Below are 22563 nucleotides of genomic sequence, written 5' to 3' on the forward strand. Positions count from 1 at the left end.
CAAATAGATTAAAGGGATTAGATCTGATAGACAGACATAGTGCCTGAAGAACTATGGATGGATGTTGGTGACATAGTACAGGAGTCAGTGATCAAGACTGTCCCCAAGAAAAAGAAATGCAAAAAGGCAAAATGGTTGTCTGACAAAGCCTTACAAATAGCTGAGAAAAGAAGAGAAGCAAAAGGCAAAGAAGAAAAGGAAAGATATACCCATTTGAATGCAGAGTTCCAAAGAATAGCAAGGAGAGATAAGAAAGCCTTCCTCAGTGATCACTGCAAAGAAATAGAGGAAAAAATAGAATGGGAAAGACTAGAAGATCTCTTCAAGAAAATTAGAGATACAAGGAAACATTTCATGCAAACATGGGCACAATAAAGAACAGAAATGGTATGGACCTAACAGAAACAGAAGATATTAAGAAGAAGTAGCAGGAATACACAGAAGAACTATATAAAAAAGATCTTCACAACCCAAATAACCACGATGGTGTGATCACTCACCTAGACCCAGACATCCTAGAGTCTGAAGTCAAGAGGGCCTTAGGAAGCATCACTACAAACAAAGCTAGTGGAGGTGATGGAATTCCAGTTGAGCCATCTCAAATCCTCAAAAATGATGCTGTGAAAGTGCTTCACTCAATATGCCAGCAAATTTGGAAAACTCAGCAGTGGCCACAGGACTGGAAAAGATAGATCAGTTTTCATTCCAATTCCAAAGAAAGGCAATGCCAAAGAATGTTCAAACTACTGCACAATTGCACTCATCTCACACGCTAGCAAAGTAATGCTCAAAATTCTGCAAGCCAGTCTTCAACAGTATGTGAACCGTGAACTTCCAGATGTTTAAACTGGATTTAGAAGAGGCAGAGGAATCAGATCAAATTGCCAACATCCACTGGATCATCAAAAAAGTAAGAGAGTTCCAGGAAAAACATCTACTTCTGTTTTATTGACTGCACCAAAGCCTTTGACTGTGTGGATCACAACAAACTGGAAAATTCTTAAAGGGATGGGAACACCAGACCACCTTACCTGCCTCCAGGGAAACCTGTAGGCAGGTCAAGAAGCACCAGTTAGAACCAGATATGGAACAATGGACTGGTTCAAAATTAGACAAGGAGTACGTCAAGGCTGTATATTGTCACTCTGTTTATTTAACTTGTATGCAGAGTACATCATGTGAAATGTCAGTCTGGATGAAGCATAAGCTGGACTCAAGATTGCCAGGAGAAATATCAATAACCTCAGATATGCAGATGACACCACCCTTATGGCAGAAAGCAAAGAGGAACTGAAGAGCCTCTTGATGAAAGTGAAGGAGGAGAGTGAAAAAGCTGGCTTAAAACTCAGCATTCAGAAAACTAATATCATGGCATCCGGTCCCATCACTTCATGGCAGATAGATGTGGAAACAGTGGAAACAGTGACAGATTTTATTTTCTTGGGCTCCAAATCACTGCAGATAGTGACTGCAGCCATGAAATTAAAAGATGCTTGCTTCTTGGACAAAAAGCTATGACCAACCTAGACAGCATATTAAAAAGCAGAGACATTACTTTGCTGACAAAGGTCCATATAGCCAAAGCTATGGTTTTCCCAGGAGTCATGTATGAATGTGAGAGCTGGACCATAAAGAAGGCTGAATGCCGAAGAATTGATGCTTTCAAACTGAGGTGTTGGAGAAAACACTTGAGAGTCCCTTCAGGTGTTGAAGAAGACTCTTGAGAGTCCCTTGGACTGTAAGGAGATCCAACCATTCCATTTTAAAGGAAATCAGTCCTGAACATTCATTGGAAGGATTCATGCTGAAGCTCCAATACTTTGGCCACTTGATGCAAAGAACTGACTCATTGGAATCTTCTCCTGATGCTGGGAAAGATTGAAGGCAGGAGGAGGGGACAACAGAGGATAAGATGGTTGGTTGGCATCACTGGTTGATGTACATGAGTTTGAGCAAGCTCCAGGAGTTGGTGATGGACAGGGAAGCCTGGCATGTTGCAGTCCATAGGGTCACAAGGAGTTGGACACCACTGAGTGACTGAACTGAACTGAACTGATAGTTATGTATAAATATCCATCAGTTCATACCTAAACATGTCTGAACGTTTTCTTTCCATATAGATCTTGTACACATTTTATTAGATTTATACCTAAATTTGTCTTCTTTTTTGGGGTGTGCCAAGAATTGATGCTTTTGAACTGTGGTGTTGGAGAAAAGTCTCTTTAGAGTCTCTTAGACTGCAAGACAGAATCTTAACCACTGGACCTCCAAGGAAGCTGAGTGCCGAAGAATTGATGCTTTTGAACTGTGGTGTTGGAGAAGACTCTTGAGAGTCCTGTGGACTGCAAGGGACCAGTCCCACCAGTCCATTCTAAGGGAGATCAGTCCTGGGTGTTCTTTGGAAGGAATGATGCTAAAGCTGAAACTCCAGTACTTTGGCCACCTCATGTGAAGAGTTGACTCATTGGAAAAGACTCTGATGCTGGGAGGGATTGGGGGCAGGAGGAGAAGGGGACAACAGAGGATGAGATGGCTGGATGGCATCACTGACTCGATGGACGTGAGTCTGAGTGAACTCTAGGAGTTGGTGATGGACAGGGACGCCTGGCGTGCTGCGATTCATGGGGTTGCAAAGAGTCGGACACGACTGAGCGACTGAACTGAACTGAGACTGCAAGGAGATCCAACCAGTTCATCCTAAAGGAAATCAGTCCTGAATATTCATTGGAAGGACTGATGCTGAAGCTGAGACTCCAATACTTTGGCCACCTGATGGGAAGAACTGACTCATTGGAAAAGACCCTGATGTGCAAAAGATTGAAGGGGGAAGGAGAGGGGGATGACAGGGGATGAGATGGTTGGATGGCATCACTGACGCGATGGACATGAGTTTGAGTAGGCTCTGGGAGTTGGTGATGGACAGGGAAGCCTGGCATGCTGCAGTCCATGGGGTCGGAAAGAGTCGGACACAACTGAGCGACTGAACTGAACTGAATGTAAACAGTGCTGTAGGTATGATATAAAAGGTTTTTTATTCCAGCATTTCATTACTGTTTTATTAGAAAGCCGTTGGCTAATTGGCTTTTATACTAGGTTAGCCTAATTTGTGGAGAAGGCAATGGGAACCCACTCCAGTACTCTTGCCTGGAAAATCCCATGGACGGAGGAGCTTGGTAGACTGCAGTCTATGGGGTTGCGAAGAGTTGGACATGACTGAGCAACTTCCCTTTCATTTTTCACTTTCATGCATTGGAGAAGGAAATGGCAACCCACTCCAGTGTTCTTGCCTGGAGAATCCCAGGGACAGGGGAGCCTAGTGGGCTGCCGTCTATGGGGTTGCACAGAGTCGGACACAACTGAAGTGACTAGCAGCAGCAGCAGCAGCCTAATTTGTGGTCAACGCAATATGTCAGCCCTATATCTTGCAATTTTCCTATTAGTTCTAGTCATATTTTTTTGGTTCTTTCAGATTTTCTATATATACAGTCATGTCATATGCAAATAAAGGCAATTTACTTTTGAATGCAATCCGTATACCTTTTATTTATTTTTCTTATTGCATTCACTAGGATTTCCAGTGTGGTATTGAAAGGAGTGGTGAGAGATTTGTCTTTTCCTGATTTGTTAACAAGAAAGCTTCTAATTTGTTGTGATTGAGTGATGTTAGCTGCTGCTGTAGGGGTTTTGATGTTATCCCTCAAGCTCATTATGGCACACAGCTAAAACTCTTGAATTTAAAACATAAAAAGTAACCAGACTACCCATAAGCTGTAAAATAATCTTAAATTAACAGAAAATTTATTGTATTTTTATTTTTCATTACTGTTTTCATGGGTCAAGAGCTGCTTTGTAAGAAAAGTCAGACTATGGGCCAGTAAAGAATTCAGTGAATAAGAATGCCTCCTGTTATCACTATCGGCACCTACACTGTCTACTTGTTATTAGATCCCACACTTAGAATGTGTTTCTTATTACATGAAGATTGTGGATTCTGATAAAATGCCAATACTTTTGTGAATGGAATAGCTAATTAGCTTCTTAGAATGAATGAGTGTCAAAGCCTTTCTCAAAGAATTTTATGTGGCAAAGATGAGTAAAAATGAGGAAATTGGTATTTGGGGAAATCTCAAAGATAAATGTCATCTGCCTCATGTTAGTAGTTTTGCCTACTACTGACTTTGGGTGGAATACCTCACTGTAGGAGAACGAATCCACCTTTCTTTAACATGCAAAGCTAGAGGAAAATGAAAGTTGGCTTAGATCAAATCTAATTTTAAATTACCTTTATCAATCTACAGATGCATACACAGACACACAAGTGTATAGCTCATAAGTTTTAACTTTCATGAGATGAACATATGCGTGCAACCAGCACCCAGGTTGACACAGTGTTAACAGAAACTCAAAGCTTCTTGTGTCACCATCTAATAAGTATCCTCTGTTGCTGCTGCTGCTAAGTCGCTTCAGTCATGTCCGACTCTGTGCGACCCCATAGACGGCAGCTCACCGGGCTCCCCCATCCCTGGGATTCTCTAGGCAAGAATACTGGAGTGGGTTGCCATTTCCTTCTCCAATGCATGAAAGTGAAAAGTCAAAGTGAAGTCGCTCAGTTGTGTCTGACTCTTCACGACCCCATGGACTGCAGCCTACCAGGCTCCTCCATCCATGGCATTTTCCATGCAAGAGTGCTGGAGTGGGGTGCCATTGCCTTCTCTACCCACCCACAAAAGGGTCGATTGAGTGATTAATACACACCACTCCCCGCCCAAAGGGTAGATTATCTTCATTAAATGACTTGCCGGTCGCTAGCAAGGGGTGGAAATAGGGGGTGATACTCAACTCAGGCCTGTTGATTTCAGTTGCAGTAATACTGTGCTCTATGAAAAGTCCATATAAGCCCATTAGTTCATACCTGAACATGTCTGAAACTTTGCATTTGGGGTCTTTTAGATAATAATAAGATCTGACTCTGGATATATCTGCTAACAGACCAGCAGTATGATTGACCAGTTGTATTTCTGAATTTCAAATATTTCTGAAACTCCAACTATTTGTTTATTATGCTTAGAGATGCAAATTCACAGTTTGAAACGCTGAGTATCTTTTAGATAACTTAATTTTTTCTCAAGTACTAACCCCTGTATGCATTAGATCGTACCCTCTAAGTACAGAAAACTGTTCATCTCTGAGACAAGGCCTTAGAAGACGCTTTGTCCCCAAGAGTTCTGTGGCCTGTATCCCAGCGTGGAAAGTACATGCCCACTCCCGTTCCAGGTGGTTACCACATGTGCATATGACAGTTTTTCATTCCTTCCTTCTGCTGGCTCAGCTTTGTAAATGGAACTGAATACAGAGTAGGGGTGAGGAGCTGGAATAAGTTCTTGCCTCACTGTGTCCTTGAGCCACTCTGGGCTTTCCTCTCTAAAGGAGAGAATCTGCCTGGGATCTTTATTTCTTTTCATAAACTCAAGTCATATCTTTTCAAATTTTCCCATCCGGAAACCTTAAGCATTATATAGGGCAATCTGGACTGCCTGACTTAACCTACCAATAAATGGCTTTTGCAGACTCTCCCAGTGAGAGCCCTCTAAAGGGAAAGGGTCTTCTTGACTTGCCACAAGAAGAGATGGAAGAATGTTCATCTTTACTCACCCTTGCCCCACCCTGATCATGAGTCCAGAGACTGATCTCTATACAGAGGATCCAAGCCACCTAACCAGGAGATAAAGCCAAAAGCCGGTCTCTGTTGTATGTGATAGTGCCTCCCTCTGGGGAAGTGGTTGGCCATAGTAGCACTCTTCAGTGAATTCCATCAGTGACAGCCACATACCTGTCACTTGACCTTCAGCAGTGAGGCTGTCAGAAACACTCCTTCTAGTCTTTAACCTCCTGCCAAGAATTCACTTTCCTTCCTCTAGGAAGAGGAATTCATGTTTAACTTGACCAGCATTGGGTGGATGATAGTGTATTCCCAGTTTGGGATTAGGGAATGGGGAGGAAAAATGAATGAGATACTAAGACATAGATTTGTAGCAGGAGGAACAGGTTCAGTAATAGTAGACATTTGCAGAACACCAGGCTTAACCTATATATAATATCTAAATTACCAAGTGGTTATTTTTTATTTTTAAGGTCAACTATTAATATTTGAGTTAGCTAGAACCACAAATTGAAATATTTTTCAGTTCAGAGAAAATATTATTTTACTTTGCAGAGTAAACATCTTTTAATTGGTATTACATGTAGAAAGTGAAACATTTCATTTCTATTAAAGCTAACAGCGTTTCATGCCACCAAACATTGCTTAACATATCATTCTTTGGAGTAATGCAGCATATATATTGAGAGAACTCTCCTTTTTTTCTATTAATGATAAAATACAGTGGGACACATCATACTGGAATTACTATTAATTTTTTTTTTTTAACCAGAAAAGAGATAAATTACATGATGAAGAAGAAAGAAAAAGTGCCTGGGTTAGCCAAGAAAGACAGAAAACACTGGATAGACTTCGAAATTTTAAACAGGTAGTAAAAGTGTGGTCAATTTATTATTGTTCATTGCTTTTTAAACAGAGTTACATATATACTCCTATTGTAACATCTCTTTTATGAGAAAAACTTGATTTCCCTTTTGTTATTTAGGAAACAGTTACAGTCATGGCAGTCTTGGCTCACCCTTTCAGCGGTATAAGAGGAGTCGTCAGGACCTTTGGGAAGTCTGGATTCCTCTTGAGTTTAATAAAAGTTAGCTAGTAACTAACCTTCCACTTCAAGCATCAGCTTGTTATTAATTCTGTGCACATCAGCCTGTGGTGGTAATCTGACCACTGGGAGAATTAGAAGATGGATCAGCATACATGAGAAAGGCTTTAGCAGGTCTCTTGCCAAGCTCATCCATGACTCCAGACACTGACACTACAGTAGCTGAGCATTTCCTAGGAATGTGCTTAAACTCAGTAGTTTTAGTTCTTAGCAGCTACTTAAGGCCTTACTTCTCCTCTTTATTCTGAAGTATCTCCTTGCAGGAGAAGGAGGCTTTTGATCAAGTGAAAGAGTGAGGTGGGAATGGGATCCTTAACAAAGGGATAAGCCTTGTATTAAAAAAATGTTGTTTACCAAATGCATTATGGCTATGTTTTACCGTAATAAAAAGATTGGAGCGCTATCAGTACTCCTAACAAATTTTATCATTTTCTTTTTTTTCAGTAGGTTGATTCTCTTGTCAATTTTTTAATTTTTTTTTTATTGAAGAATAATTGCTTTACAGAATTTTATCATAAAATGCATATATTGTTTTCCGAGCTCTAAAAAAAGTACCGCTTAACCATTTAAGAACATTAATGTTTTAATTTTTGTCTGAGCATTTGGAAAATACATGTAAGAAACTAAGAATAGTTTTTTTAGCAATAAAATAGCACATATATGTTTGACATCATTTGTTTTGAATTTTACCTGCTAATATTTTTCCATTTAAAGTAGTACTTTTATTACTGATGGTCTTTTTATAGGGATTTGATAAGCAAATAAGAGAGTTTAGTGATAATTTCTTATAAAGTATTACATTTTAATGTTTGTTTTTCTGTATATCTTTCCCTGAAAAATCACAAAAGCTCTAAAATAACACCTTGCATTAGATGGAGAAAATAAAGTCATTTGGTTATAAATTCTAATCTAACGAGTTATAACTTCTGATTTCTTAGAGATACCCAGGCCAGGTCATACTTAAATCAACCCGATTGCGACTGGCTCATGCAAGAAGAAGAAGTACAGCCAGTCCCGTGTCCTGTGAGGACCAGTGTGACAGCCTGCCAGGAGTGCTCCAGGTCGAAGAGAAAAGGGAGGGAGTGGACGAAGGAAGGGCCAAGCTCAGGTCATCACAGGCAGCAGACGCCCAGAGCCTCACCCCACCTGAAGGTCATCCATCAGCACAACTTGAAGCCACCTCATCACTTCCCAGCGGCTTTACCGCTGAGCTGCCTCCCCCTGTGTCTCGTCCACTGGTAAACACTGTTGGCTGCAGAGCAGGCTCTGTCCCAGCGGGGGCCCCCAGACCCCCCCCCCCCCCCCCCCCCCCCCCACCTCCCCCGCCCCCCCCGCCCCCCCCACCGCCACCTTTGCCCGTGGGTCAGGACAGCGCCCCCGAGACCCTGGAGAAAGGCCTGCCCCAGATGGAAGGGAGCGAGAAGAGGATCCCAAAGTCAGCCAGTGCCCCTTCAGCACACCTCTTCGACAGCAGCCAGCTCGTCAGCGCCAGGAAGAAGCTCAGAAAGACGGCTGAAGGCTTGCAAAGGAGGAGAGGTAAGTTAAAAACGCCGAGTTCATCTGTTGACTGAGGCATATAGTTAAAGACCATTTTTGTCCTCACAATTACAAAGCTTTTTTAAACATTATATTTTTGAACATTATTTGATAGCAGACAGGTTCTCAATGTCTCACCTTGGCAGAATTCTTACCAACCCATGTTTGCAGATGGGTGCAGACATGAATAAATGTGGGCCTGCTTGAGCTCTTAGGCATGTTTTAAAAATTTTATGTTTTGACTTGATCTCTTTGGTAACATATTTTAGGTGGCTCCTTTAATGTTAGAATCTGATTTTAAATCTCAGAAATATAAGAACAGGGAAGCTGTCTGGTCAGAATAACATTGGCAGATTCATGTAACATTTGGCTACATATTTATTGAGGACCCTGGCATGTTGTTGTATAAAGAAGCAAAGAAGAAAAGGGCATTTCAGATGCCTTCATAAAGCTGTTTTTGAAACAGTGAATAATTTTGGCCCTTAAGGAACTTTAACTTTCATGGTGAATAATTTTGGCCCTTAAGGAGCTTTAACTCTCATGGAGAGACTATTTTTTCTGTGTATTAAATTTTAATCTAAGAGACCATCCAGTAGGATATTTCTTACTATAACCCAAGTAGAATAGCATATGTGAAAGTTATTTTAAAAAAAGAAAATCATCACCATAATGAGCCAGAATTTAAGTTTCTTTAATTAAATGTGCAATCCAGTCACGGTCTGAATTTAGATTGGATTTTTGTATTATGGAAACCCTTTTGGAGTCTCAACCATAATATTACTAAAGATCATCCCCGCTCAACAGCTCCCAGTCTGCTCTCTTCTCTCACACAGGAAACAATAGAAGTACTAGTAATGCTTGACATGGAATTTGAGTCTTGGAACTTTTTTTTTTAAACAAACATAATTAGTATCCCCTGTGTTCTGACAAAGTTCTGTCCATGCTTAATGGTCCCTTCTATTGATGCGCTTTCAGCTTCCTGGGCTGCCACAGCACTAAAGTCTTAAGAGTTGTACAGGTCCCCACTCTTAAGCGCAGTCCTAACTAGCTGTTTGTTTTCTTCCATTTTCTAAAGTGAGCTCACCCATGGATGAGGTGCTAGCTTCCTTGAAGCGTGGTAGTTTCCATCTGAAAAAGGTTGAACAGCGAACTCTGCCTCCTTTTCCTGATGAAGATGATAGTAATAACATCTTGGCACAAATAAGAAAGGGGGTAAAATTGAAGAAGGTACAGAAGGAAGTCTTGAGAGAATCCTTCACGCTTCTGCCTGACACAGACCCCCTAACACGGAGCATCCATGAAGCTCTTAGAAGAATCAAAGAAGCATCCCCTGAATCAGAGGACGAAGAGGAGGCTTTGCCTTGCACAGACTGGGAAAACTAACAAGTAAATGGCCTTACTTTTCTTCAGTAGCGTTCGGTATACAGCTTTTATGTTGGATGATGAGGTCTGTCATATTTCATTGCATCTGAGGGTTATTGTTTACTATATAGGTCAGTTAGAGCCTGGATCATAAATTTGTAAACTTTAAGCTTTACTTCTGTAGTTTCTGGAAACATAACAAGAAAAAATGCTTTATAAAGATGTTGCTTTGTAAATGCTGTTTTTTTTATATCCTGCTCATTAAACATTTTTTCAGTATAAGCTATAATGCAAGTAAAAAGGATAGCCTTACTCTAGTAAAGTGATAGTCTTACTCTAGCTTCAAAAAAAAATAGGAAAAACTTTTTCTGACTTAGATGTTTCAGTTGCAAACTGTTATGCATATTGAATCTTGATTTTTTGTTGGTTTCCCACAAAGGAATCTAATTGCATTGTCTAATTATTTAGCTTTCTAAGCCTTTAAAGTTTATCATTTATGACGTATCATGATTACTGCATTATCTATATAAAACTGTATGAATATCTTATTGAGTTAACCCTGTGGGTGTTGGTATTCTCCCAAGGTAATAGAGTTTTCTCAAGTACATTTTAATAAGCTAATTTGTATTGTTATTTGGCACAAATTATGCTAAATATATAGAATTGGTAAAGATAACAGGGGTTTCCCAGCTGGCACAGTGGCAAAGAATCTGCCTGCCATGCAGGAAATGCAAGAGACACAGGTTCAATCCCCGGGTCAGAAAGATCCCCTGGAGTAGGAAATGGCAACCCGCTCCAGTATTTCTTGCCTGGAAAAATCCATGGACAGAGGATCGCAGAGTTGGACACAACTGAGTGACTGAGTACACACACACAAAGATAACACATGCTATAAATCAAATAGTATATTGAACTGGTATGACCATAGCTGACATGCTTGTACAGATATGAAATATGCATGTATGTTCCATTAATCATCATGTTCTCTTGAGGGACTGTTTCTGTAGTCTTCACTAAAGGGGGAAGTAGGTGAGGTAGAGGAATGAGAAACTTATCCTTAGCACAGTTACTTTAAGAATCCCGGTGCCAAATCCTAAGAATTACCAAGAGAGCTTATTAAAAATGCAGACTCATGGCCTTCATTCCCAAAGAGCCTGTCCGAGTAGAACGGATATATACGTAGTCATACATGTGGCTTTTAAAGACTTACTCCAAAAAAAAACCACCCCAAAACAGAAACTGTCATTAGTTCTTTAAAAAAAATATTGATTAGATGTTGGAAGATACTATTTTGGATATGTCAGAATATTACTAAAAGCAGTTTTATCCTTTTGCACTGTCAGAAAAATGTTCTGCTTCTTCACTCCCAACCCTGGCCTTCCCCACCAGCACCTGCCCCAATCAGCAGCTTGACAAAAGCATGAAGACTCTGACAAGTGGCCGTGTGTAATCTGAGTGTGTTCTAACCAGCATTTGACAGTAACACCGTCCTGCTATGGCCATGCGTCTTGGGACTGGCGGCATCCTTTTCCCCTGTTAGGTGTGGAGGCCTTAATTAGTAGTCACGTACTGTTTTTGGATCCCAAAATAATTTCAGGTTCTTTGTGCTTGTACATATGTATGCTGTGCTTTGTAAAGGAATGTGAACGTGTCCACTCCTTGTGTGAGTGTGTCTAGAGACTCAGATGTGCCTGATTGGGAACCATCCCCACACTGGGTGATACAAATTGTGTCCCACTTCACAATGCTTGCTATCCATTCCCTTGTCCCCTTTAGCATGTAGCCTCTCAATAAGCTGCTGAACTTATCCAGAAACTACTGTGTTGGCACACTGATTACATAATCCCACAGCTAGAACCTCACATAAGCACGTATTTCACATATGCAAGTGGCTTTGCTGCTAATTACCTTATATCAGGTGTTAAGAATATGCCCATAATTAATTTGTTGTTCAGCTGCTAAGTCATGTCCAACTCTTATAGACTGCAGCACACCAGGCTCCTCTGTCCTCCACTGTCTCCCAGAGTTTGCTCAGATTCAGGTCCATTGAGTCAGTGATACTATCTATTAGGCTGGTACAAACGTGATGGTGGTTTCGGACTGTAAATTTTAAATCATAACTAGGCTTCAGTTCAGTCGCTCAGTCATGTCCAACTCTTTGCGACCCCGTGAATCGCAGCACGCCAGGCCTCCCTGTCCTTCACCAGCTCCCAGAGTTCACTCAAACTCAAGTCCATTGACTCGGTGATGCCATCCAGCCATCTCATCCTCTGTCGTCCCCTTCTCCTCCTGCCCCCAATCCCTCCCAGCATCAGAGTCTTTTCCAATGAGTCAACTCTTCGCATGAGGTAGACAAAGTACTGGAGTTTCAGCTTTAGCATCATTCCTTCCAAAGAACACCCAGGACTAATCTCCTTTAGAATGGATTGGTTGGATCTCCTTGCAGTCCAGGGGACTCTCAAGAGTGTTCTCCAACACCACAGTTCAAAAGCATCAATTCTTCGGCGCTCAGCTTAGACACATTATTAATCAAAATAGGAACCATTACAATCAATACGTTTTTGGCAACGAGAAATAAATTTGTTTATTCCTAAAGTGTAAAAGTCCTTGCTTCGGGATTTGATGAACTCTTGGAAAGCATTTTCTGCCTCCTGCTGGTTATGGAAGCCTTTTCCCTGCAAAAAGTTGTTGAGATGCTTGAAGAAGTGGTAGTAGGTCCACGAGAGGTTAGGTGAATGTGGCGGATGAGGCACAGCTTCGTAGCCCAATCGTTTAACTTCTGGAGTGTCGGCTGTGCGATGTGCAGTCAGGTGTTGTCGTGCAGAAGAATTGGGCCCTTTCTGTTGGCCGTTGCTGGCTGCAGGTATTGCAGTTTTTGGTGTACCTCTTGGATTTGCTGAGCATACTTCTCAGATGTACTGGTTTCAGTGGGATTCAGAAAGCTGTAGTGGATCAGACAGGCAGCAGACCACCAAATACATTTTTTGGTGCAAGTTTGACTTCGCAAAGTGCTTTGGAGCGTCCTGTCAGTCTAACCACTGAGCTGGTTGTCACCAGTTGTCATATAAAACCCACTTTTCTTAACACTCTCAATCCAGTTGGAGAAGTGGTTCGTTTTATTGTGTAGAATAAGAGAAGATAATACTTCAAAAAAAATTTTTTTTTGTCAGCTCATGAGGCACCCACTTCTTGAGCTATTTTACCTCTTCAATTTGCTTCAAATGTCAAATGACTATAAGATGGTTAATGCTGAGTACTTTAGCAACCTCTCATGCAGTTGTAAGAGGATCAGCTTCGATCTTCTCTGTAAAACTTCTTAAACCACCACTGCACTGTATGTTCGTTAGCAGTTCCTGGGCCAAAGGTGTTGTTGATGTTGCGAGTTTTCTCTACTTTATGACCCATTTTGAACCTGAATAAGAAAATCACTTGAATTTGCTTTTTGTCTAACATCATTTCCCTAGTTTAAAACAAGTAATGTCATTAGCAAAAAACATAAAACAAGAAATGTGCATTAAAATGATATATAACATAACCACATTTCAGAATGTATTCCAATACCAAATGGTAAACTTCAGAAGTGCAAAATTGCAATTACTTTTACACCAACCTAATAACCATCCTCATCCTTGTCCCCTTGTCCGTCTGCCTTCCGTCCTCTCCCAGCATCAGCATCTTTCCCAGTGAGTTGGCTCTTTGCATCAGGTGGCCAAAGTATTGGTGCTTCAGCATCAGTCCTTCCAATGAATAGTCAGGACAGATTTCCTTTAGGATTGACTGGTTTGATCTTGCAGTCCAAGGGACTCTCAACAGTCTTCTCCAATACCACAATTCAAAAGCATCGGTTCTACAGTACTCAGGCTTCTTTATGGGCCAACTCTCACATCTGTACGACTACTGGAAAAACATAGCTTTGGCTATATAGACCTTTGTCATCAGAGTGATGTTTTTTTTTAATAGGCTGTCTAGCTTGTTGGCAATTTGATCTCTGGTTTCTCTGCCTTCATAAATCCAACTTGTACATCTGAAAGTTCTTGGTTCATGTACTGTTGAAGCCTGGCTTGAAGGATTTTGAGCATTACCTTGCTAGCATGTGAAATGAGTGAGGTGAGGTGAAGTCGCTCAGTCGTGTCCGACTCTTTGCGACCCCATGGACTGTAACCTACTAGGCTTCTCCGTCCTTGGGATTCTCCAGGCAAGAATACTGGAGTGGATTGCCATTTCCTTCTTCAGGGGATCTTCCCGACCCAGGGATCGAACCCAGGTCTCCCGCTTTAGAGGCAGACGCTTAATGAGTACAGTTGTACAATAGTTTGAACATTCTTTGGCACTGCTCTTCTTTTGGGATTGGAATGAAAACTGACCTTTTCCAGTCCTGTGGCCACTGCTGAGCTTTCTGTATTTGCTGACATATTGAGAATGCAGCACTTCATCTTTTAGGGTGTTAAATAGCTCAGCTGGAATCCCACCTCCACTAGCTTTGTGCGTAGTGATGCTTCCTAAGGCCCACTTGGCTTCACCTCCAGGATGTCTGGCTCTAGGTGAGTGACCATGCCATCATGGTTATCCAGGTCGTGAAGCCATTTTTTGGTATAGTTCTTCTGTGTATTCTTGCACTTCTTAATCTCTTCTGCTTCTACTAGGTCCTTACATTATGTTTCTGTCAATAGTGAATAATCCTTTGAAAGTTGCCTAGAATCTTCCTGTTTTGGTTGATTGTTCATGACTGATACATAGTATAATGTTAAGAGGAACAGTGAAATACTGCCAGAAAATGCATGAGCTGGAACAGCTAAAGACTAAATGTATCCTACGCCAGAAGCAAACTATAGACTAGTTTTAATCCCTTCCAGTTGAGCAGCCATTGATAAAGGGCTATGTGTTACTGCCTGTGGGTGGTCTTAGTCATTTTTAAAGGGTCTGAATTTTTAGGTACTTTTCTACAGATGGCTAAAAAGCTATAATTTGCATTTCCTATTAATTGGTTTTTTTCCTATAGATTTAAAATAATATAATTGTGTACTTGTTTTTGAAGAACTAATTTCTTAAAACTTTATTAAGTTAAAACTTAAGGTCCTGGACATGGTTAGCTTCACCCTCCTCTAAAAGCTCATCTTAGATCTATCTAGCCATAGGTAACAGAATCCTTGAAAGGAATTTCTAAACATAAGGAAATACATGTATTTGAATCGATTTTTTTATTATTTGTTTTGTTTCCTGTAGAGCCCTTCTTAAACTTAGGAAATAACTTTAGCAATGTTGTCCAATAGAAATATGTGAGTCAGATTTAAAAAGTTAAAGATGATGGGGGAGATTGATTTTAGTAATATTTTACATGATATATTCAGTATAAAATTCCACAGTGTAGTTTAGATTTTTTTTTTTTTGTATGCATCTTTAATAATAGCACCATCTCAGTTTGGTTGCCAAGTATTCATTGGTTAAATTAAATTGCCATACCATAACAACCACATTTTGATTAATGGAAAAATATTTTATACAAGATTTTCATTTAAACCAAATTAAAATCAGTTTCTCAGTCATACTAGACACATTTCAAGTGCTCAAAAGCAAGTGTCAGCTTTTATCTGACAAACAGGTCATATATATATTTCTCATGTGTCATGGATCAGTGCATGAGTCTCAAACACAACTATTTTGAATTTTAAAAAGTGCTGCTGCTGCTGCTAAGTTGCTTCAGTCATGTCCGACTCTGTGCGACCCCAGAGACGGCAGCCCACCAGGCTCCCCCGTCCCTGGGATTCTCCAGGCAAGAACACTGGAGTGGGTTGCCTTTTCCTTCTCCAAAAAGTCCTGCTAAAAACATCCATTTAAAGACCGATACTAATGCTGTCATCTGAATCTCATTATGAAAACTCTCTCTGATGTACTTAAAGATGCCTTTTGATAGTTCTTATTATACTGTCAGTTTATGAGGTAAAGATGTTAAATTTTACTTTTCTTTCTTGTGTATAAGTTTTGACATGAAAGTGAACCTAACATACAATCTTTAAAAACAACTCTTTCCCCAGCTTTATTGAGAGTAACTGGCATACATCACTGCCAGTTACATAAGTTAAAGGTGCACAGCATAATGGTTTGATTTACATATATTGTAAAATGATTACCACAGCAAGTTTAGCTAACCGCCATCTTAAAAGAAAAATATTCTCCTTGTGATAAGAACCCTTTTAACAACTTGCCAGTGTTAACTATAGTAATCTTGACATGCAACCTTTTAACAGTGATTAAGATCTATTATTTTGTGTCTCACTTTTATTTGATGTTTCCTATACATCATCTGGTATAAATGGTCGTTTATAATGGCCAAATGGCATAAAAAGGCCATTTAAAAGAAAAAATCCATTATTCATGCTGGATTTTGCAAAGATATGGGGGAACATAATACTCAATGTCTTTCATAGGCCATTCTTTTTAATATACTGTATTACTCTGTACACAGGTAACTCAACAGAAAGAAAAAAACACCTACAGTTGAACATTGGCTCTTGAAAAATTGTAAACATTTGGTTCCACGATTGGATTCTGTTAGATCCAAAGTGTATTGGCTCAGTGGTGTGAAAAAGGAAGCACAACGGGCAAGTTACCACTTTTCCAGTCATTCCAGTAGATGGTGGTTTACCTGAGTTTTAGATGTGCAATGTTCCTGACTACAGCGAAGAAACGGCCTCTGAAGATTCCTGTTTTTAAGCACCTTCCCCACCTGTCCACCCGTTTACATCCTTACAGTGGCCAGTAAAGCTCGGGGTCGCTATGAGTTGGAAGAAACACTGGGTTGACGGATCTACTGTGAGCTGTGTTGAGACTGCTTTAAAATCTGTCATTCAGTGCACTGAATAGTCACCTGCCCAAGATACAGAGCTTGTTCTGTATCAGCTTAAATAGTGTGACCCTCTGAAAAAGAAGTTAATTGTGATAGCTATAGGGTAGGAATTGGAAGAATCAGATGGAAATGCACTGACAATTCCCACGTTATTCATCTCCAAGAGATTTTCATAAAGATGCTCAGCAACATCTGAAAAGATACACGACCATGGAGATACACCTATAACTGTGTTTACCACAACATGATACATTTAACATGGCCTATTTTTAGAAGCCCACACACGTAACAGTTTGTAAAGTTTCAAAGTAACAATTTCCATGCTTTTAAATAGCTCTTCATAATTGTGAATTTATAATAGTTTGAATTTTATGTGCAGCTTTGTTTATGAGAAGCAATACTTTGTAATTTGATAATATTTCAAATTATTTTTAGCCTTTTCGTTTGAACTATTGCTTGATTACTGTAACTCAACATGACTTTCCTATTGAGAATCAAAAATTAGGATTCAATAGTAGGGATGCAGATCTTAAGTCCTTCTCACACAGATCATTAAAGTTTTTATTTTTATGTTCCACAGTGGGAGAAAAACATGCTCTACAAATGTGCAGAAAGTAGACAGGCAGAAAAGCCTCTTTGTCTGGCATTTCACACTTCACATGCTTTGAGTTGAATTTCAGGAGACAGCTTTCATTATTGTCAATACATTTTTAAACATACATATGTAGCTCTAGGTGCTGATTTTGCTGTAATGGAATCCTGAAGAATGCATGGAGCCGACATGAATTCTCAGCAGGACTGCTGTGGGCTTGAATGAAGGTAGATATGCTGGATCTCAGTTTACAGTACTCCGTAAGTGTGATTCTGTATAAGACAGGTCTTCACCTGTACATGAATAGCTGATGTACCAAAATGAACTTTGAGGCAATTCTCTGGCCTAGACCCAGAAAGCAGTCCTAGAGTAAAAGTCCTCCAGCGTATCTGCGTTGGTGATCCTGAAGAAAAATTATGCTCACACCTTTGTCACTTGAAAATGTTATTTCTTTTAAAATAATTATGGAGATAATTTTCTGTCAACAGGTTATATAAAAATCTGTTTAAATGTTGAAAATATATTTATTGATGAGACTATGAGCACTGTCACAATATATTGGCTTTATTTTAGCATCATTCTCATACCTTGTCTGAGAATATTAGAAATACAGATTTAATATAGTTAACTCAGTCTCCTGATTACAGTGGAGGTGGGTTATAGATTTTTGTAACACACCTTCAGCAATGTATTGAAACATGCCTTTTAACCTAATGATTGATTTGATTGATATATTTGAAAAAAAATATTTTAGCACATTTGCAAATCTTAAATCATGTATCAAGTTTATGCCTTTGAATGCTTGTTCATATCATGTTTTGGGGTTTGTTTCATTTATTGACATTTAGAAAAATACAGAAGGATCTAGCGTCATATTTACAGCAGAAGCACTGGAACTTTCATATGTCTAGAGGGAACTGCTACCCACTTAGCGTTACAGCTGGGGTTCCATCGAGAGGCAGTGCTCCCTTTTTAAAGGGTCTTGTAACCTGTTTTCCTGAGCCATGTTGTAATAAATCTCTAGCAGATGATTCAGGGTGTTCAGAACCATGTGAATCCTTGAGGAGTGAATCCATGGCTGTAAGCACAAGCCACCCTGGCACTCTGTGAAGGTTGTCCTCATACCTGAAGATAGGAGGTGAAAGCAGAATCTCACTAGCAGCCCCCAATGGCCATTCTCTGGTAACAACTTTCTCCAACACCCCTCCTCCAGATGCAGGTTCCTCCTTCCACAAAATTACATGTTACTGGAGGTCATCAACCTTCCGAGTTCTCACAAATAATAGAGTTTCAGATAACTGCAGTCCGTTTGTCCAATGGAATCCTCATGTTAATTAAAAATCAGTTTCAGAGCCCCCCCAAATCTATATCAATGTAAATATGGTTTCCTTTTTATCTTTGCCCCTAAAAAAATGAGCATCTCTGCCCTTAGTATAAATTTGAATATATTTAGGTAGGACGGTGCTTATATATGATCATGTTTCCAGTTCCAAATTTGCCCATACTACTAATGTGGTTTATTTGACAGTTATATTGCTGTTAATATATCATTTCCATATCAAAAATCCCCAGACAGCTGCTTGCTTATACTGAATCAATTTATAAGTTAACTTACCAATCTAGTCTCAACTCAGTATACTTAAAATAGGGAAACAAGTAGGTGGTGACTTAGTTGTTTGGAGGTTAATGTTACTGCTCACTTGACTGTCAATTTTAAATATTTCTTTTACTAATACAACTAAAATTATGTACATATAATCAATGAGGCCTGTATAGAAAAGGTATTCCTAATGATTTAAAATCCTAATGGTACTGTAGTGTAGCAGCAGTGTGTGGAAGAAATACCTGGCTAAAGAAGAATTTTAAAAGATGAGAATTGCTCACTTAATGTATATTTTACAGGCTGACTGAGTCTGTGAGCAGCATAAAAACAATCATTCTTTAGTTCTTCGTTGTAGAACTGATACATTTCTATATAATGCACAGTTGATCAGGAGTAGTATTTCCACAGTGAAAAATATGGGGGCTTTTCTTATTATATGGACACAGAAAATTTATTACTCTGTTTAATGAGGGAGGGAAAAGAAGCCTTGTTTCTACAAAGCTGAAATATGTAGCAGTATTTGTTAACTCAAGGCATGACCTCTCTCTGTCATAAAATGTGTTAGACTGAAAAGCATACTTTGGCCATAGCAGACACTAAGAATTAAAACTCTTGGATCAGTGGAACAAAAATGAATAGGCAGCACTTTCTCTGTTTGAAATGGGACCAGTATTAGAATTAACACATTTAAATTTATACATTCCCTAAGACTGTTTTTAAGTTGCATTCATTGTGTATGTAAGAAAAGCCTTTTCTTTCACTAAATACAAGGTTTTCTTTTTAAACCTTTATAATTTTTTTTTAAACCTCTATGACAACCTGTAAAGTGCTCATGGGTTGCAGGCCTTATCAGGGAATTGAAATTTATATACATAACACCAAATTATTTGTAAAAAGTCTTTTTGAACAGCTATAAAACATTTAAAAACTGTGGCAGATGCAGTTATCACACATCCATTTGATAGTGAAAGCAGAAACCCAAACAAGTTTTACCTAATTCTTGCACTGAATTTAAATAATATAAAGTTAAATGTGCATTTTAAACAGATTTTATTTCTCATTTATTGGTTAGCATAGAACAATGCTTAGTGTTAGAGAGTTGATCACAAGATGGGTTTTAGATGGAAGATGGTAAGAGAGCAGAAGCACCTTACTATGGAGCATGTTGCATTCATTTAGCGCTACTGAACAATTCAGTAGTGATTTCTGAACTTTGCTGCAGAGTGCTCTTTATTTAAAGCACATAAAAGAGTCTCTGCATAATTGCTTTGTAAAGTGAAGCAATGGTATTTTTTATCCTATAAATATAGTCTAATTTAAAAGTTTTTCCTACAAAATGAGTTTATATTGCTGCCTAAACTGTCATCTATGTAAACAAAGGAATTTTAAAAAGGCGAGAGAGGGAGTCTGGATTGTGAGAGTGTGTGTGTGTGTGCTTCATGTTTGTTCACTGAATTATTTCAGAGATATGTTCATTCTAAAAATTTCTGTTTTACCCACAGTAAATGTACAGCTTGATAGTGGAGGGATTTAATTGATTGAATTCCAAATTCATAAGTGTCTCTCCCCCTCTCCAAACACATGGATTACACCACTGTAAGGTGTATGTACATAAAGTGCCTCTGAGGCTGATATATTAAATATATTATCAATGTTAGACTGAATCTTAAAGCAGTCTTGTTTTGAGAGTAAGGAGAAAGTTTGGGGTTTTTTGGTCAGCTGTGACTAAGAGAGGCTCCGACTGGTGAGTTCAGGAAAGTCTCTGGAAAGTGATTTGAGATGTATAGAAAAGGTACGGGTGTTGGTTCAAGAGTTCAATTTTAAGAAGGGAAGTTTTGTTTTTTAAACTTGCATGTTCTATGGTTAACTATCAACAAGTTATTCTAGCTTTTCCCAATACTAATTATATTGATTTTAAGAATTCTCCATGATCACAAGATGACATTATCCCTTCATTTGTGACCAAAGAAGGGGAGACAGAACAACCCATGCAGGTGACTTCCTACTTCCTCAGCTTGGACAGGATCCCCATTGCGCCACTGAATTTCCTATTGTACTGTATGTCTTGCCAAGTGTGAAACCATAATATAATTTATGAAGAACTGAAGGCTACCGATCATTCTGCATGAATAAAAAGCCCATTTGGGCTAATGAAACTGACATGTCTTTTAGCCATTCCGGTTAAATGAAAATTTTAATGGCAAACCAGTTCACCACTTACTAGCTTCGTGCAATATTATAGTGGTAGAGGCAGAACACTAGCCGTTGTGCTTGGCTTTTCAGGATGGCTTTAACACCGTTACACTACAATGGACACTGCACAAAATGTATTGTAAATGGCAGCTCTTGCAGATTTACAGTACTTAAATATGCTCAGTTAACATTCTAAAGTATTAAAAGTACAGAGGAAAAAAACTTAAGCATTTAGAGCAATACTACAAGATCTCTGGTAATGTTCTGACTGTTGCCTTTTGCTCTTTAGTGCAACTTTCTGCATCGTAATGACTGTATCGCTGCATATTTCATGTTTTTTACACTCATGACTTCAGAGTTAAGTACTTGTACACCAAGTATTGCAATCACCTTTCTCTTCTTGTACATGCAACGTAACAACATACAGTTTTGGTGCTTAACAATATTCTTTTTTTCTTTAATAAAAGATATTTATTGAGTTAAGCTCATTTTGTTTGTTTAAAATCATAATGGTGGTATATAATGGCACTTCCTTTCTAGTAAGAAGGAACAAGCTATACATTTGTTTTTACATGATGAGCAGGGTTCACTCTCCACCTCTGTATCTCTGCCTCTTCCTGACCACTCTTTGTAACAAAATACAGTTTAGGAATGTTTTTAGCAGTCAGTTTGTGATCCTCTAAGTTGGGGAAGATTGTTGTCTTCACATTCAGTAACAGGACTCTGAACTAGAGCCTAGTAGGTTCCCCGAGCCGATGCTGCCTTGCTGCAGCCCTGGCACAAGAGGCCGAGTCTAAATGGACCTTCACTGATGGACTTGGGTCTCGGATTCCACCCAGGGCCTGAGTAAGGGCTCCAGTCCCTCTCTGTACCCCACACAGCTCAAGTCAGTTTCATCTCCTTGGATAATTGACTTTTTGTAGATAGCTGTTTTTGTTGTTGTTGTTGTTTTTAATCAGGGCTCGTCTCTGCTTGAGAAGATCCACATTCTTGTATTACATCCTTTTTTCCTTCCCTTCTCCCTTCCCCAGGCCCTCATTTATAAAATGATGGGCCAAGTAGGAAATGGCACTTTTTCTGGTCTCTAGGGCTAAGGGAGCCATTTCTCCCAAGGACGGACCTCACTCCTTTGTACCCCCTCCATAAATGTATATGAAATAGAGGGCTTTGATTACTAGATGGCCTTTCTATGAGTGTTTAGAGAATGTAGCTAATAGAAGTGCTTTAGCCAAAATGACAGAATATCACATTCAGCCTCAAAATGAATGGACTTAATTCAAGTCTCAACACAATAGATGGCAGTCCATCTTTGTGAAAATCATGCTGTGACTGGTTTGGAATGGGCTTACCGGGTGACCTACCCGGACAGCTGGAAACCTCACCTGGAAATCTAGGCCCTGTAGAATTCCTTAGTCCTCTGTGATGCCGTCATTCATCCTGACCTTGCTGAGTTCTATAAACTGGTTGAAACTTCATTAATTCTTTGCTGCAGGAAGCTGTGTGGAAGAGGTTTAAAATTCTTTGATGCAAAACCACCAACATTCCATCACATTCTGACAGTTACTGAAGTTTAATCATGTTTCCCAAACACCGTCCTTCTGCCAAGTGGATACTCTCTGCACAGACACCCACAACGTGGCTGCTCACCAGGAACTTAGTTCTTCCTCAC

General features: G+C 39.5%; 1 protein-coding gene across 1 annotated transcript in view; it reads left to right on the forward strand.

Annotated features, from left to right (window-relative positions):
• The window catches only part of JMY (junction mediating and regulatory protein, p53 cofactor), a 76230-nt gene extending 54853 nt beyond the window's left edge, over window positions 1-21377 (forward strand). Inside the window, exons 8-11 of the mRNA XM_042252021.2 lie at window positions 6432-6527; window positions 7703-8300; window positions 9376-9686; window positions 16126-21377. Coding sequence (XP_042107955.1) covers window positions 6432-6527; window positions 7703-8300; window positions 9376-9683 — 1002 coding nt within the window. The 3' untranslated portion in view covers window positions 9684-9686; window positions 16126-21377. The remainder of the gene's footprint in view (window positions 1-6431; window positions 6528-7702; window positions 8301-9375; window positions 9687-16125) is intronic.
• Window positions 21378-22563: the final 1186 nt, after the last annotated feature.

This window comes from Ovis aries, chromosome 7, assembly GCF_016772045.2.
Source record: "Ovis aries strain OAR_USU_Benz2616 breed Rambouillet chromosome 7, ARS-UI_Ramb_v3.0, whole genome shotgun sequence".
Classification (NCBI taxonomy): domain Eukaryota; kingdom Metazoa; phylum Chordata; class Mammalia; order Artiodactyla; family Bovidae; genus Ovis; species Ovis aries.